At 24.6% G+C, this 17,767-nt stretch overlaps 1 protein-coding gene across 2 annotated transcripts in view; it reads right to left on the bottom strand.

The window, feature by feature from the left end:
* LOC107163209 (beta1,4-N-acetylgalactosaminyltransferase A-like) overlaps positions 1-17,767 on the bottom strand; it is a 42,134-nt gene that overhangs the window by 7,980 nt on the left and 16,387 nt on the right. For both annotated transcript variants that reach the window (XM_015510501.2, XM_089220485.1), the window contains exons 2-5: positions 12,716-12,963; positions 11,792-11,870; positions 5,317-5,562; positions 4,993-5,176 (exon numbers count right to left, since the gene is read on the bottom strand). In XM_015510501.2, coding sequence (XP_015365987.1) covers positions 4,993-5,176; positions 5,317-5,562; positions 11,792-11,870; positions 12,716-12,916 — 710 coding nt within the window. In that variant the 5' untranslated portion in view covers positions 12,917-12,963. The remainder of the gene's footprint in view (positions 1-4,992; positions 5,177-5,316; positions 5,563-11,791; positions 11,871-12,715; positions 12,964-17,767) is intronic.

The following is a 17,767-nucleotide window of genomic DNA, read 5'->3' as shown; positions in this document are numbered from 1 at the left end:
GAAACTTGGAATTAATAATGTAATATAAATATTTTTTTTAAATAAACAGTTAATTTTTGTTATTACTTTTATAAATCGTTTCAGATGAAAATTGATAGGAATACCTATAACTATTTAAAATATGTTATAATTGTGAAATAAATACATAAAAAAAAAATGATTTATATATTAGCTAAAACATATTATGTTAATTAACATTTTATATAGATTATTTAAAATTCAACTACGTAAATTCTTGAGCTTCAATTAGCCCTCCCCCCTTGGTGAGTGATAAAACCTGCTACTGGAGAGTCAGAGTCGTTGTAATGGAAGTGAAAAATTTGAATTCAATAATCATTGCAGTATAATATATGTAAACGATTCGAGCGAAGACGGTTTGTCAGTCTATAATATTACTAAATAAATTGTATGATATAATTGTGATCAAAGTAATTTATTTTACTATTAGCCTATATTGTTACTGTATAAACTAAAACGATTAAATTTTCAACTTTGAGAGTGGTGCCTAATAATCTTCACTATTTTTATGTTAAAAAACCAATAAAAGCAAATATAACTTAATGAACTTCTTAACGATATTAGTCATAAAAATAGAATGATTTAATTCAAATTAATAAAATATAAAGTTTATTTTTGAAATTATTTACCTATTTTTTAAAAATAAATTAGAAATTAAGTAATTCAAATATGGAATTTTTTGTTTATGTCTAATTTGAATATTTTTTCCACAATTCATCAATATAACTAAAATGTCTTGAATGCTTTGTAATGTGGTCGGGAGAATTTTTTTACGATGATGGTTTTCTCGGAAATGATTTTGATTTCTTATAGATTATAATTATAATATATTAAGCTTATTATTTCTTATAATTTTCTATGACTCAGTAGCGTTGTCGTTAAAAATGTAAATACCTAATTAAAAATTATAACGAATATTAATAATTATGGGTTTTAACGTTTTATAATTATAAACAAAAATATAATGAGTGTCATATGTTAATGAAGCAATCGGTAGTGTAAAAGAGATAACAGGCCACTATCGCACGTGTCACTCATGTTAACCATTAAAATACGAGGTCGATATAAGCATGTAATTGTTGACAGTCATAACCTCATAACTCATATGTACCTACAAAACTTATTTTGTGACAAGAAATTTGAGTTATGTAATAAAAAAAAAATTGTTAAGAAATTTACTTTAGATCAAACATCCCAATTTTTTTCGAATCGCTGTTTGATAATTGTTCAATGATATAAATTGTCATTTAAATTGGAAAATGTGGGCTTAAATTTGAAAAATAATGGATCTCAGTTAAACTAAAATACGATAAAAATATGTTTTTTAAAAGTTTTCAGATTTTTTATCGTTTTATGTTTTATCACAACATTCGCGACGATATAGGTAAGTGCATATGTTTTTGTCAAAAAAACATGCTATCATTTCCTTTTAACTAGGTACTAAAATAAGTTCACATCACTATCACTATCTGTTTTATAATTATTTCTAAAAATACATATTAGTACAATAATTGTTAAACATGAATCTTTTATTGTATTAGAAAGTATAGTTTTGGACTTTAACCGTAGAGAGAAATATATTATTTTTACATAGATTTACGTTTTATTTTTTATCTTATTTAAATAATATTATATTAATCAAATACAAATCAAATAAAGATGTTATTGTAAATAGTAATGTTCCAATAATAATTGCTATTTACGTTCAATTAAAAATTTTCTCATTTATTACGGCACACACAATTTAAATGCTATTTTTAATTAATATTTATTGGACAATGGTTATTGCAGCTAGGCACTGAAATTAATTTAATATTGGAAGTTCAGTATAATGTTAAAACAGTTTAAAGAATTATAACATTTTTATGATAAATTTGATTGATATTTCAATATAAAGTTATTTATACTGTATTATATTAAATGATATTTAATAAATAGGTACATTTTGAAAATCTTCTCTCATCACTTACTCTTAAGAACTTTCATATATTGAAAAAATTGTCCTTTAAATATCATTGAAAATTAAGCTTTACAGGCTTTTTTGAATACAATGCATTATTATTATTTTAAAATTTATTTTCAACAATCCCGGCACTTCTAACCAATGTCAGAATTAAAGAAGCGTTATGAGTACCCATCACCCAGTGGCGTATATAGGGGGGGGGCTAGTTGGCTGCAATAACCCCTGCCGAAATTACAGTCTCAACTGTTAAATATATAGTAGCCTGCTCCGAAAATTATTTTTATATATGCTACTGCTTTCACCCATTCCATCTCTATCTTGTCCAATGGTTAGAACAGAAAAACATATAATCGTGAATTATTTATGTATAGAAGACATTACGAAGAGTAGGGAAAATTATAATTACCTTTGAAATTAGCTTATGAATGAATTATCTACGTGAATATTTCATACTGTAATGACTGTTAGTCGATAACGACCCATTCTATGTATAAATATAATAATGTATATAATTGGTTCAGTATTAATTTTAAGTTGTTATAAACAATGTTTAAGACTCTCTTAATTTTTTTTTTTCTAAATTTCATTTGTAAATAAGAAAATAAATTTACTTTTCAATGAACCTAGTATTAAAATGAATCAGTACTCTACTTCACTTATATTAACTTTAAATTCCTATTACAACAACTAATTAATTAGGTATGAAAAAAAATTCCAAAATCTAAAATTCGAATTTTACACATAGAAGTATTCCAAATTATGTTTTGCTTTAGAACACTAAATAAGTATAATTACGTTGTAATTTGAAAAACTAAAAAATCTTTACTTAAATGATTTTTATGCTCTAAAAACAGTAAAATATGCATGGATAATTTGAAAAATATGCATTAAACATACAGTAATGAGGACTAAATAAAAATTCAATAAATATATGGAGAAAAATTTTCTTGTTGGTTATGTAACTTCGAGTTGTGTTTATTGTATTTTTATAGCACTCTGATAAATAGTTTTTGTGCAATGTCGATTCATTAGGTATCTCTTTTACTGGCATTAATATACTTTCCCAAAAAATCACCAAAAACGTCGTTTTTGACCTTATATATGTGATATTAGTTGAAGTTAATGCTCTAGATAATTCTAAGTTGAATTGAGATATTTTTATGTTCGATATTAACTGTTATACTTGTTAGTCATTTTTTTCCTTTTGTGTATCTACTTAATGGAAAATGACGTTTTACAGTGTTCACTGATCATATGTTAGTTATTTAACACGGAACCAACGTTGGTTACCGACCTAAACTTTGCATAGTTTTCAATAAAAGATTAAATCATTGCTATATGAAATGTCCTCTCCAAATTCTTCTACCAAACCTTTTAGTTGGTTAAAACTAGAGCTTTTTACTTTAAGCATAACCGAAGATATAGCGAGTAGAACAAAAATATACAAATTATTTTTGAGCGATTTAATAAATCAAAATAATGTATAGCAAAACACAAAACGCGTAGTATACTCTACATTCGTTGTAAAATAGACGGCAACCAACTATAAATTATTAAACGTCCTGTCAAAATATTTGATACAATTGTAGGACATCACAGATTTAAGATAATTTTTGATTGCGACGACCATATTATAAGATGATCACAATTGATGAGGGTTATCAAAAATTCTATTTAAGTTGTACCTTAACTCCACATAACCGTATTGAATTCTCAAAAATAAATTAGTGATAATTTGTTTTGATATAATCAATGTAAAATACCGATAATCAAACTTAGATTAGGTTCAATTAAATACAATTTAAAATTTCCGTATTTTTCAGAATTTTGTATTGAAACCGTCAAATATGCGCATAAATATAGAAAAAATACAAAATACGCACTTATAAATAAAAATTGATAACATTATGTAAATATATGGAAAATAAAATGTTCATATTTTTAATATTGATATTATTAATCGCATTTCTATGGAAGCTAATTGACAATCTAAAATAAATATGCAAAATCATGAACATCCTAACCCTAATTATAACAATAAAAATAGTATAAATTGTAATTTTTTTTAATTACCTCTGGTCAGTAACAAATTGAAATCATGTAAAATAAATATTTTAAAAAGATTATTTTTTTTCACATAATTAATCGCTCTTCAATAAAACAATCATCTAGCTTATAATATGAATGACTATTAAAGCAGAGTTTTTTCATTTCCTTTCTTGACTTGGATGTATAATTATTATTCGTTTATAGTCGGATAAAAGGATTTGAAATTATTCTAATTAACTATTCAAAGAGGGTAGTAATATATTCTTTTATAAGTAATTTTGAAAACTCTATATGTTTTGGCAATTTGTCCTTCGCGTTTACCATATATTTATGCAGAACCTTTTCCTAACCATCACTATTATTTATTTTAAAAGGGCCCTACAATAAACTTTATAAACCGAGTGTGATAAATATAATAATATATAAAGCTGTGTTTTGATTATATAATTTATTTAAGATAAAACAGTAACGCAACACAATATATTTTGCATTATGTATAATGGTTAGTTTAATGGAATATGTTTATTATTTCGATAAATTATTGTTTTTTAGAAAAAAAAAAAATAGTTTTGCACTCTTACTTTAAACAGAAAATTTTGGACCAAAACTTTTTACTAACAACTTCATTATTAATATGAAACTTCATTATACAGATAGATTAGATGAATCGGGGATAAGATTAATAATGCGAAAAATATGTATGTATATACAGTTGATAGTTACAGCGATATCTATCTAGAAAAGTATTCGACTTTAGAATAGGAAATTCAAAATTAAAGGTCATCATATACAATGGTTAAAAAAATCTTAAAACAAAAATAATATTTTGTTTTAGTTACTTAAAATAATTGATTGGAAGACAATTTTTTTCAAGATAATTTATGTTCATTACTAATAAAATTACTTAGTTTCATTGGGTACAAAAATAAAACAATTAAAAAATGATATATGATTATAATTACCTGTAATTAAACTTGTCAATAGCTACTGACATGTGTCTTGGTTGGTCAGGACAACTGTATATGTTTCTGTCATTCTCTGGTATGAGGTCTACGTCATGGAAAAAGAAACAGTCAAAGTCGTGTAACTTTAATGCTTCGGTAAACCCAACGTTCATTAACATCGCCCGGTTAAACAGTCCATCGTCTAGTTGAAGAAAACATTTGAACAAATAATTAAATCATATCGATATGAATCGGTTATACAACTCTATTTATATATTTTAATATTTTGATATTATACATGTATTTCAAATATTTATCTATCCATTAAAATTAATGACTCACCGAGCTGTTCTATTATAAAAATAGTGTAATCCAACTGTTGTTTTGTTAAAAATGGATGCATATTTAAAAGAAACGAGCAGAGATTGGCTAGTCTGTTTCTATAAGGCACTATAATTGCTATTTTATATCTCGCTTGACAGTCTAAAGGCATTTGGTGTCCGCCTTCTAAAAATCTCAGCCATGATAACTGCTGAGCCACTTCTTCCAACGTATCTTGGGCAGGTACAAGCAAACGCACTGTTCCATCTATGAAAATGAAGAGAAAAAATTATTAACTTAGTACAATAGTACATATTAATATAGTCATATATAAAAATCATACAGCCGTACAGTATTGTTGATGTATAGATTAGTGTTGGATATCATAATTTATTTAATATAGGTACTATAAATTTATATTTAAAGAAAGAAACAGTCCGCGGCAGCTGTGACCATTGGACTGTAAATTAATAATTATCGTATCAAAAGGTATTAACAACGAAGATAAAATAATATGACGTTTTATTGGTGTGTTCTTTTGATACTAATTAAAGTTTTGAAGAAAACATATAGGCATATAGCATAATAAAACTATATTACTAAAATAATGTATATAATATGATATGATATAGTTTTTGCACAGTATTATTTGTTATCAATGGGTTTTTGATTAGAATAGCTAACCGATCGTTTGTCAACAAATTATATAGCTTATATAGTTCGTTGGCCCTCATTCACTTTACGGCAGTCGATTTACTTTTATTCTCAAAATTTGTTTATATATATTTTGTAGAAGTTATATTTGATATAACTATATAAGCATTTGACGTTTGAGTGTGAGGAGAAATAAACAATAATGTTTTGATGCGTTCTCTAGTACAACTTCATTTCATTCATTTAAACTTAAACATTTAAAATATTTATAAGTTATAAGTTATAAATAATCAATGTGTCGTTAAAAAATTTAATTTTTATGTACCGATATTAAAAAAAATCAAAATATTTTTATATAAAAGCAACAATAAATTATTTCCAACTATCTATTTTTTGTAATCGTACAATTACACTATGAGTTGGTAAAAAAAGTAATGAAGCTATGTTAGTTATTATTTTATAGGCACATATTTGAAAAAAAAATAGTAAGAATTCTTCCTAATCAATAATATACAAAAAACAATTATAAAAGTTATGACTAATTACTAAATACTGGTCAAACAACAATAAGCACTTAAAAGTTTCAAAGTTCAATAGTTTATTTAATGCTATGAGTTCCGTTTATTTTTACCAATTATTTCTTACTTTCCATGTATAATAATCATTTAGAACAATTTTTTCAAATTTTTTATGTAACTCAAATGTATTCAATAACACCTAGAATATTATTTGTATATATATTTTCAATATTTTTATGGCAAAAATAAAAGTTATACTGCAGTACATCACACTGTATTTATAGATTAGTATTCCATGATATGATATTAATTCGATATAGGTATGTGTAAATACAAAAATTAGAACAGTCACTGACTCTATAAGCTTTTATATAGAATGCCTTCTTGCCTATTAATGCAATATTAAAAATAATAAAATACATACATTACTTTCTTCCTCATCGAGCAAAAAATATAAATCAATCAAAACATCATATCAAGATTCCTTTCTTTTTAGTAAGTTTTATAAAAGCAAAACGCCATGGTGGATCTTTGTGGAAAAAACAAAACATTCAACTCATAAAACGACCTACTTATAATCACTTTTAATAGGTATCTGAAAACTCAAAAATGAAATACAATTATTTACAAAGCAGTCATCAGATCTGTATGATCATCATATGGAATCAAAATATGGGGTCCTTCCAGATCATTGAACATCCGAGAATACATACAAGAATTTCAGATCATAGCCTTCAGACTTATAAGTTATATGTACCATCATGGTTCATGACAAACGCTACTCTCCACAACGATCTAAAATTATAACAATCATTAAAAACGTTACACTCAAAGTTATCAAACCACGACAACCCTTTCATTAATAGTGTGTACCTCTCGTTACCTCAAAACATCAACCGTTGTCTTAAAATTATTGGTCCAGAAACCTATCATTATAAGAGTTTAGTATAAGAACTTCTAGTACTAATGTCTATTTGGGCCTTTTTCACGTATATCATATTTATCGAACTGCATGTTACTCATTAAAATTACTTATTGTGTATATTTAACAGATTGTAATAATGTAATATAATTATAATTTATTTAGAAGAAATGTATGAGTTGAGTAAATCGATTTTATGTGTAGGTAATTATTTATAAATGAAGTTACTTTATAATACAAGTAGTGAAGTACCTAGTTGATTTTCTTTATTAATAACGATAAATTAAATTTTTAATTATAATATATTATTTTCATTTTTAAATATTATACGTATATAGATGAATGTTTGAATAGTTTTGACTTTTAGTATTTAACTATTATCCATTCTAACAGTCCAAAACATCACAATATCTTTCTACAAATGCACACACTTCAAGTTCTACAGCTATCGTAATCCCCTGATTTCCGAGCTATCCACCAACGCTATTCCTGGTGACCCCAGAAGGCGTCTTAAACGTACCCGGTGTCATGACCTACTCATCTAAAATTGTATATACCTCTACCTCTCCTTAATCTTGTATACTCTCTCTTACTAGCACATTAAAATCCTAGCCTAACATCCTAAAACCTTAAGTGCCTCCAATGGGCGGCTTCTTATCTCCTGACACTCAATAGCCATGTCACCTCTATCACATACCTATACGCTTATTGTAAAATAATATTCACAGTTTGGGAATAATATAATAATATACCTATAATATATATATATATATATAATATATATTTAACTATTAAGAAATATATATTTAGCTTCATAATAATTATAAAATTATAAAATCGATTTTATAAGTATTCATGAATCATGATACTTAAAATAAACTGAAACTCCAAAAGGACTTGGAGAAATGATAAACAATAACATAAAAGAGGCATAAGGAATTAAACCAAAACATTAAAGTTTTGCGTTGTGTAATGAATAAACGTCAGTATATAAGATATTATAGTAACGGATAACGGAACAGAGTTTTTAAGTAAAAGTACTAAATAGTGGTATGTTATCAAAGGAATATTATCAAAAAAATTAAACCGTGTACGTACACAGTTATAAAAAAATATCAACTTTAATTGTGAAACACAATATATACCAATTAGTATAATTTAACATTCTTAGAAATAATAAATTGTAATTATATTTTTCGTGATATTTAATAAGAGATTCTTAGTAATAAAAATTTAAAACCTATCAATTGTAAAAAGTACATAAATATCAGGTTTAAAAGAAAGTTTATAATTTAGATTTGTTAAAAATTCCAAGTATAATTTCAAATTTAAATATTATTGTATAATTTATAAATTACTTTTGTATTTTTGGAGTGTTAGCAGACTTTAAGGCTCATGGAAACTTTAAGACAAATCATATACTTTATTAAAAATTAATATCATTGTAATAACTGGCAATATCATATTTTAACTTTTTTTTTATGTTGGGTACTTTTTGTATGATAATGCACTTTTATTAGAATTCCTAACTATACCTTTTCTTCGTTTATTTCGAATTTTCTACTATATACGTATTTTTGTTCAGCTCGTATGACAATATTAATGTATAATAAATTCTGAATCACATATTATACACTCATTCAAACAACTGATAAGATAAGTACACATAATATGCTTAACATCAGAAAAATTAAATATTATGAAATTTTTGTTTTTTAAACGTTGCGGTAGTAATTTGACATTGAATGAAAAATAAATAAAAGTTGGTGATGTCACCCAGGTTTTTTAATGGCTATTTTGAAACCCTAACATGCATTTAGAATATAAAGAAATATAAATATTCTATTAATCTTTTACTGAAGTATAAAATATAATAAATATTTATCATAAATCATAAATTTTGATAATTAATATTATCAGGTATCGTACGAAATGGATACGTTTACGGAAGTATTGCCACGTCTATAAATATATGGTTATACTTTTATTAAAATAAATTGTTAAAATTATAAAAAAATGATATAAAATAATTTTTAATAAGAACATTAAATGTAATAAAACGTTATTTTTGTATATTTTATACTTATATCTCTAAGTATTTAATTCAAGGATTTTGATTATACATGAATCACGAGTAATAAATAACAATCAAATTTATACAATAAAAATGGATTAGAAATGAAATAGAAAAATTTCAGTAATAGATAATAAGTCTTATGTCTCGTAATTAATGATATTAAGTTTAACAAAAATTGTTAGTTGAAAATGGTTTGAACTAAAATTTATAACCAAGAATAGTTTACTACCAAATATAGTAATTATAAGGTTCTAAATTTCTAGGAAATTCAACAAATTCAAAAAATATATTCATAAATTCAATCATGCATAGTCGTAATATTATATTATAGCTACTTTGAAGCATTATTTGAATCTTATACATTCGCCTGGTTATTTACCGTTGAATTTTAAATAATTTAATTTTTTTTACAAATGTGTTCAAGTACCTATATTCAATTTGTACACATATTCAAATGTTCCTTTGATTGGATTTTATGTAAAACATTATAGTAGGTAACCAAACCTAATAAGACTAAAAGTTAATTTTTTCTATTGTAATAAAGTTAAGAATTGTTATGGTTTTCAATCGCATAAATAATGCTAAACATCAGATTTGTGAATGATAGTTAATGTGCTATCTATATTTTTTATAATTTCCTAAATTAAGTGGCAAAACAGCTAGAACATTTTTTAACCATTGCATGCCTTTTATGTGTCTTAACTATATAAAAATTAAGTTTTAAATGTATCATTGCTGTGACGAATACACGAAAACAAAGTTACCTACAGTTGAGAATTTTATTATCTGACTCGTTTATTAGAATTAAAAATAAAATTGTTTTTAAAATTTATTAGTATAAATAAATTGAGAAAAAATTTATAATATAGAGTCAGTTGATACATTTTGTGAAGTTTAATTAAAACATTAGAAAAGATACGTAGATGACTGGCTGGATGTTGAGAAATAAAGGTAATAAAAAATTATAATAAAAAACAAGTATAGGTACTCTGCGCAGAGTAGGGTAACATTAAATCTGTTAATTTACTATATTTTCAACCTTTCATTTAAAGTAACTTTTATATCTATGATTAAAAAAAAAATGTTGATATATATTTTTAGGTAGATAAAAATAATAAAAGTTACGTATTTAAAGCGCATACTTTAAATTAAATTGCTTAAATCATTTAAGAAAATAAAAATGTTTTGATAATGAATAAATTATGGTAAAACAATTTAAATTATTTTTTAAATTAACCTTTTTGGATTCAACGAAATATCAACGAGGATTTATGCATTTTTATTGAAAGCTAACGTTAAAAATTAGGTTCGTTGAAGAATTAAAATTTAAAATTAATCTGACTTTTTATTAAAATACAATAAGTTTAATGATATTGTAAAATATTATATACCTAAAAAGTAAAAATTAACAGTGAACAGAGAAAATAAACCAAACTAAATCGTTTATATTTACAGATAGTATTTTGCAATGTGCCCATAATATTTAAATTTAATAGTAACGACTAAAAATACGTAACAAATTATTATATTTTATATAAATTACAAACAATAAAGACAATTTCTTGGGAAATAACACTATTATCACTATATTTTAATAGACTACTTTTTTTTACTTCGTTGAACGTTTTGGTATAATTTAATCGTGTATATATTTTGTTTTCTAATCTAGGTTTTATACCTAGTCAGTTAAAAAAATAGAGAAAGTAGGTATTCGCTCTGCAGCTATACATTATTTTCAAGTGAAAAAGGGGCAACCATTTAGGGGAAAAAACAAAATATGTATGCTTTGAATTTATATACTTCTTTCATATTTGATACTATGGACGTATACTTATTACTTTCAACTGTTTCAAGAAATATCAATTTAGTATTTATACTCGTATGCTATAAATGAGTTTTGTAATTTAGTTTCATTTTGTTCCACCATGAAAATTACTCCTTTATTAAGTGTCCATCGTTAATGATTAAATCTCTGTAATACATATGTTAAATTAGAATTTAATAATAAATCATTGCATTAGTACGAAAAACTATTCTGAGCGAAATGGTCTGTTAGCATATATTACTATTATTTAAAAATTCTTATTTTTGCCGAATTTTGTTTTTTTTTTTACTAATTATTAATGAAAGTGCTGGTAGTTTTTTTACTTTTGACCCCAAAAAGATTTACTTTTCTGCCAAAAAAATGAATGGGTTAAAATATGCATTTTTTTATGCTTGACTTAATAGAGATAGTGGACAAAAAAAAATACATATAATATCCTTGTAAAATTAATACATTCATCGTTGCACTCAGTATTTAAATTAATAATATTATTAACTTACTTAAAGCAGATGGAATTTGTGGACACGGCATGAGAGGATTTTTGTCTTTTTTCTCTGTAGTTTGAAAATTATTATATAACTGTAACATAATTTTAAATAAAACCAGTGAAAAATACATGTAAGACTATCTGATCGAGTAGGTATCAAACATAGTTTTGTAATTGAATGCAACAATTTAAGTGCCCAAATAATTTTTTTTTTTTAAATAAAGTTACATTTATAAACAATAATTTTGTTTTATAAATTATTTGTGGTTTTTGAATTTTTAGTGCACAATTCGCATTTAGTATTTAACATATTTAGGTGTGGAATAATATTTCGATGTTTGTTCGTTTATTTTTAACGCTTGGGTATATCTAAATTAAAGATGCTTTTTTATTTTAAAAATAACTTGGTAAACAAAAGTGATTTTATGATTTATCTTAATCATTTAAGAATGGAAATTTTATTTTTGTAATCCAATATTTTATTTAAATGTAAAGTTTTGGTTATAAATTATATTTCAATGAAAATCATAAAAATAAAATATGATATAGAATGATGGGCGTTGCCAATGAGAGTCAGTGTTTTTAAATTGAAAGTTAATTTGATAATTGAATTTGAAAACATTGTAATACTTGTGAAAACGTGATGATGTAATGCGCAAAGTAAAAAAAAATATATATTTATGGATAAACATTATAACAATTTAATGTAATACATTTTAGTTAGTTAAAAATTTTTTTTTATCAATGAAAATATAAATTAAATGTCACACATTGTAATGTGGCTAAGGTGGGCATATATTAAACAAAATCACGATAAGTTTTCATGTTAGTACGAACACGCTCAGTGTGTTTTATTTTAATAAAAAATACTAGTAAAGTTTACAATAAATTGTTTCTATACCAGTACATTGTACACGGATATATTTTGTTTACTTACCATAGTTTGAATGCTGGAAAGATTGAGGTGAGTTATTGGCACAGGGTTAGTCGATGGGAAGTATTCTTGTGTTGTCGTTGTTATAAGATTGTCGAAGCGACGAGTTTCGTTGTAATAGCCGACATATAAAAATTGCACCAGTAAATAGGCTATACCCAGTCCGAATACAATTTTTCCACGCGAGGGTGGTAATATGGACATTATAGTTCAGTGAACATTAATAAAACCAAATGTGGTGCCTTTTTTAGCTGAAAAATAAATATAAATTTGGGTATTAACCGACAATATTCTATACCGCACATAATATTGGTGTTCTTTGGTGTATTTTTTTCAAAAATGTTATGATAAATAGTTATAGTGTGAATATTTACATAATGTGCATACAACATAGGTAATATTTTCGAGGGGTAATAGTAAAATTATCGAGTTACATATAATTTAAAAAATTTCGGTTTGATAAAACTAATACAGTCACATATTTTGTTATTTTTTTGATTCAGACTGAGGTTATTACTTTTTCAATGTCACGTTTTTCAGTTTTTTAGATTACACATTTAAAGTAAACATAATGCATAATATTATAGTAGAAAATCAAACACACATTTAAAATCCTAAAAGATTCTTTTATACAGACAAACAAAAAATTGTATTTTGTTAAAAATCTACTTGTAATTGTCTAATCTCACTTACACCAAAAACAGTGACCCACCTATGTAGCAAAGCATGGTGTGATTTATTGATTATGATGAAAGGTAGGTAGTGGTATAATATGTATTTTTTAATGGCGTACAAAAAGAAGGCTAGTGCGAGATTTAAATATTATATGACCTACAAGTTTAACCGTAAAACAAGGTTTGTTTAAGTAATGCAACATAAACACTAGACATAAATTATGATAAAATATAATTGTGGTTTAGCAGTTGACTTCAAACGGTAAGAAAATTCATAAAATAACCCGAAATCCAGACACAACTGTTTATTTTTTAAAATGTGTAGTACACTATATTAATTATTTTTGAATTTAGATATTTTTGCTATTTAGTATGATTTTGAATACGTGTTAAATATAAAGGTACCTTTTAAAAATTAATATAATGTGCATATATTTTTTTTTAAATCACTTAAGACATAATTTATAATAGACATGACAGATAATTCCAATTCGTTTTTGAGATTTAAGTTTTTTGCGGAATGATGATTAATAAGTGGTCGATAGCTTATTGTCTATTACTAATCGACACCCCATAATTTTCTTTTTCTTAAAAGTTCAATCAAAAATGTATAAATATACTATTTAATATCATAATCATAATCAAAGGTAATATTAAAAATGTTCCAACATTTACCTTATATTTTGTTTAATTAGATACTTTGAATTAATAAAAGGCTATATTTAATTTTTTAAATAAGTTGAACAATTATATTGAGTAGTTCTAAAAAATTAACGTTGAATAGGTCTCCATTAATTTTCATTCTATCTGGACTTATTATATAAGTTTATTTATAAAAATTATATTTAAATTAACTGTGGACCTTTTTATGCAATATAAAAAAAAATAATGTTTGATAAATTTATGATTATAACGGTTATAATGTTTATATCCATATTTTTTAATGAGTTTTAAAATTATTACCGTTCACTTCGTTAACTATAGCTAGGTATTTAGTGTAACAAATAAGGTTTTGAGGGAACTTATTAATGAGCACGTAAGTTTATTGACATACATAAATATGTGCATAATAAACAGCTGGTATAATAATTTCATACATGCAAAGGTATAAATCCTATGTACTTCTTGCACATTATTTGGTATCAGTTTTGAATGGTTGGTATTATGATAAATTTCCAATTCAATAAGAAAACTTTTGACTATTTCTGGATAATAAACTTAGATAATTTATTACGAGTAATAAAAACTTAGTGATCCAGAAGCAACCTGAACTCCAAAGATTCAAGTTAAAAGGAATTGATAGATTTTGAGTCGTCACAAAATTATTATCGTTTAAACTGTAATAATATCGAACGGAATGCCTTTGAGATTGATTACCAAACTCTTTTATTTCATTTCAATTCATCGTGCATTTCACGCGATAGTCTCATCAGTCGTCACTTGTTATATCGCCCCAAATAAAAAAAAATGTATTACGACAGATTAAAAATTATATATACATATTTGATTATTATAATCTCGTCCAACTTAAGCAATAAATACATATAATGTATAAATATACTTCAATATATATGTTTACAAGATAAAAAGGTGATATATTTTAAAACCATAATTATTACTTATTTATTTTGATCGAAAGAATCTTTTCATTTTTCTAAATATACATCGAAACTTCTATATAAAGAAGTCGAATAAGCAACCAAAAAAAAATTCGTAATATGGAGGAATTCGTTAGATATAGAATTACGAATTTTTTCAACTTTAAAAATAATGTAATTATGTATATACTAATATACTTCTATGTTGTATATGTTATGTAAAAAACAACATTAAATTATATATTACAGTTTAATTTAATTTTTAACCTTAAATGTAGGTAATTTAAAAGAAATACCATAATACTTTGTTCAAAATGCGTTTTCGATAATATACTTTAAGATTATTAATTATTCCTTTATATATAATTAGACCTATTATAGATAAAGTACGAGGATGAGCAGCAGTATAATTATCCACAGATAAAATTATTTTTCGTTTTTCTTGAGACATTTACGTTTCGACATTTTTTTTGTACGGACGAAGAGAAAACGAAAAAAAAATTGTATATTTACCCGTTTGCATCAATAACGGAACTGAAATACTGCACTAAAATTAATCAGTTTGCCTACCTTCCAACCTTCGATGTCTTATTTTTATCGGATAAATTGTTCATGTACAATTTTAGAAGTATGTTTAAAATTTGATAGTGATAACATTTACAAAAAAAAACAGTTTTTATTGAATAGTTTTTTCGTTATATAAAAACATCGGATTCTTTATTTAGAGATAAATTTACGAGTAATTAATAATGAAGGTCATGGTTCTAAAAAATACTTCGTTAAATAAAAAATTTTGTTAAATGGAAACTCGTTAGGTATATAGAAGGTTCACTGTATAATATATCTACCTAATATATAGTTATAATTAATAAACCTAATCAATTCACTACAGTTTTAGATTTTCTAATAAGAAGTCAAATCACTTATGATTATTTATTAATATTGTATTAAAAGTTTTTCTTACTAGTTAGTAAACTACCTACTAGGTAAATAATTAAAAGAAAAATCTTTTTAGATTACATTTGTATACTCAATATCCCATCAGTTGCCAGAGTAACTTCAAGTAACTTTAATACTGATCCTTCTAACCAATCACATATATAATAAACTAAGTAAAATCAAAAACATATTCATTAATATTTCAAGGTAAATTTAACATTCCTTGGTCCACTAAGAGTAGAATAAATTGATTTGCACTGAGGTCAGCGAGGCTATATTATGTGGTATAGAATATAACTCCCTAATCCCATTTTAGTTTTTTACTTGGAGATATTTTATATTATTGTTCTTCTTTATCAATATTAATTTTTTTTAAACGGTTCTAGTCTTCTAGAGAATATTATAGTTAAAATTAGAGGTGACCGGAAAACGTCAAACTTTTTGAATGGAATTAACGCAATTCGATCAGCAACATTGACACACTTATCCTCCCGAGTAGATTATATTCTATAAAATATAGACACTACCCGTATAAAAATTATAGCGTTTATTATAACAATATATAGTAATATGAAACTGTACAAAAATTAAAAGCACTAGTACTGTAGTATTCCTAAGCTAAATATTTGTTACCATCAATTATTATTGAAGTAGGTAAATAAATAATTAAATAGAGACAAACACGCAATTATAATGAATAGGTACTTTTAATTATCTACTCTATCTGGTTTATACTACTACACAATTACATCTTGATATATTATATTTCGTCTTGACATGATTAAAACATATTAAATTATTTTTAAATTATTAAATTGAGAATATTGTGATCAAAAAATGGTCATATTTCAATGATATACATAATACAACATGAATACACAAAATAAATACGTTCTATAAAAAGGTTAGATTATAATAACAAATTTAGTATGTAGTTATTATAAAATAATAAATATGGTTCATTATTATTAATTTTTTTCCATTAAATCAAGGATTAAAATTGAATTATTGAAAATAAATTCCCCATAGATTAGTTAATAAATTACAGTCGTTTTAGGTTCCTAAACTTGAGTTTTGAACATCTTTTATCTCTGTAATGTCCATTCCTCCGTATGTTAGCTATCAATATTGAGATTTTATAATCGAGATTCTAATGTTAATTCGTTATATTAGCCAATATTAAAAAATATCAAAATATAAGTAGGTATATGTATATTAAGTAAGTTTATTATAGATTCATTGTGTCCAATATAAAAAAATTGCTACCAAAATATAAAAGTTACCGAATAATTATTTTTAAATTATTACCTAATATGAATTCATAATATTTTTCTTTATTCCATAGCGTTGCTTAAAAATGCATTCAGAAACCAGGTATTTAGTAATAGCACACTCGATGCAGAGTGAGATTTCTTAACTTGTTTATTTGTTATCTGAGAAAGATGATGTTTGACTTTTGTAATTTAAATTTAACATTCAAAATATTATATTAAATTACGTATACAACCAGTTTGATCTTAAATTTAGTCTGAATGCTTATAAATTAAACCAAATTATTGAAAGTATAAAATCGGGTTTTGGTCAATATTCATCCTAGAATGGAATATATTTTGTAAATTCATCATGGTGGCTGCAATGTATAAATCTAAATGGATTATTATTTCTGAAGGGACATTTTTTATACATCACCAACAATTCATTATATTTTGGCATACTTTATAATATGACATAGTATGGCACATGTTAAGTATTAATTTATTACAAAACTTATTCAAAAAATGTTTTATATTTATCCTTTTACGCGAATAACTATAAAATATTTACATATTTACTTTGATAATAAC

Source organism: Diuraphis noxia, unplaced genomic scaffold (genome assembly GCF_037042655.1).
Source record: "Diuraphis noxia isolate RWA-SAM2 unplaced genomic scaffold, SU_Dnox_SAM2 contig0002, whole genome shotgun sequence".
In the NCBI taxonomy this organism is placed as follows: Eukaryota; Metazoa; Arthropoda; class Insecta; order Hemiptera; family Aphididae; genus Diuraphis; species Diuraphis noxia.
The sequence above is the reverse complement of the archived record's forward strand: the minus strand, read 5'-3'. Positions and strand labels throughout refer to the sequence as shown.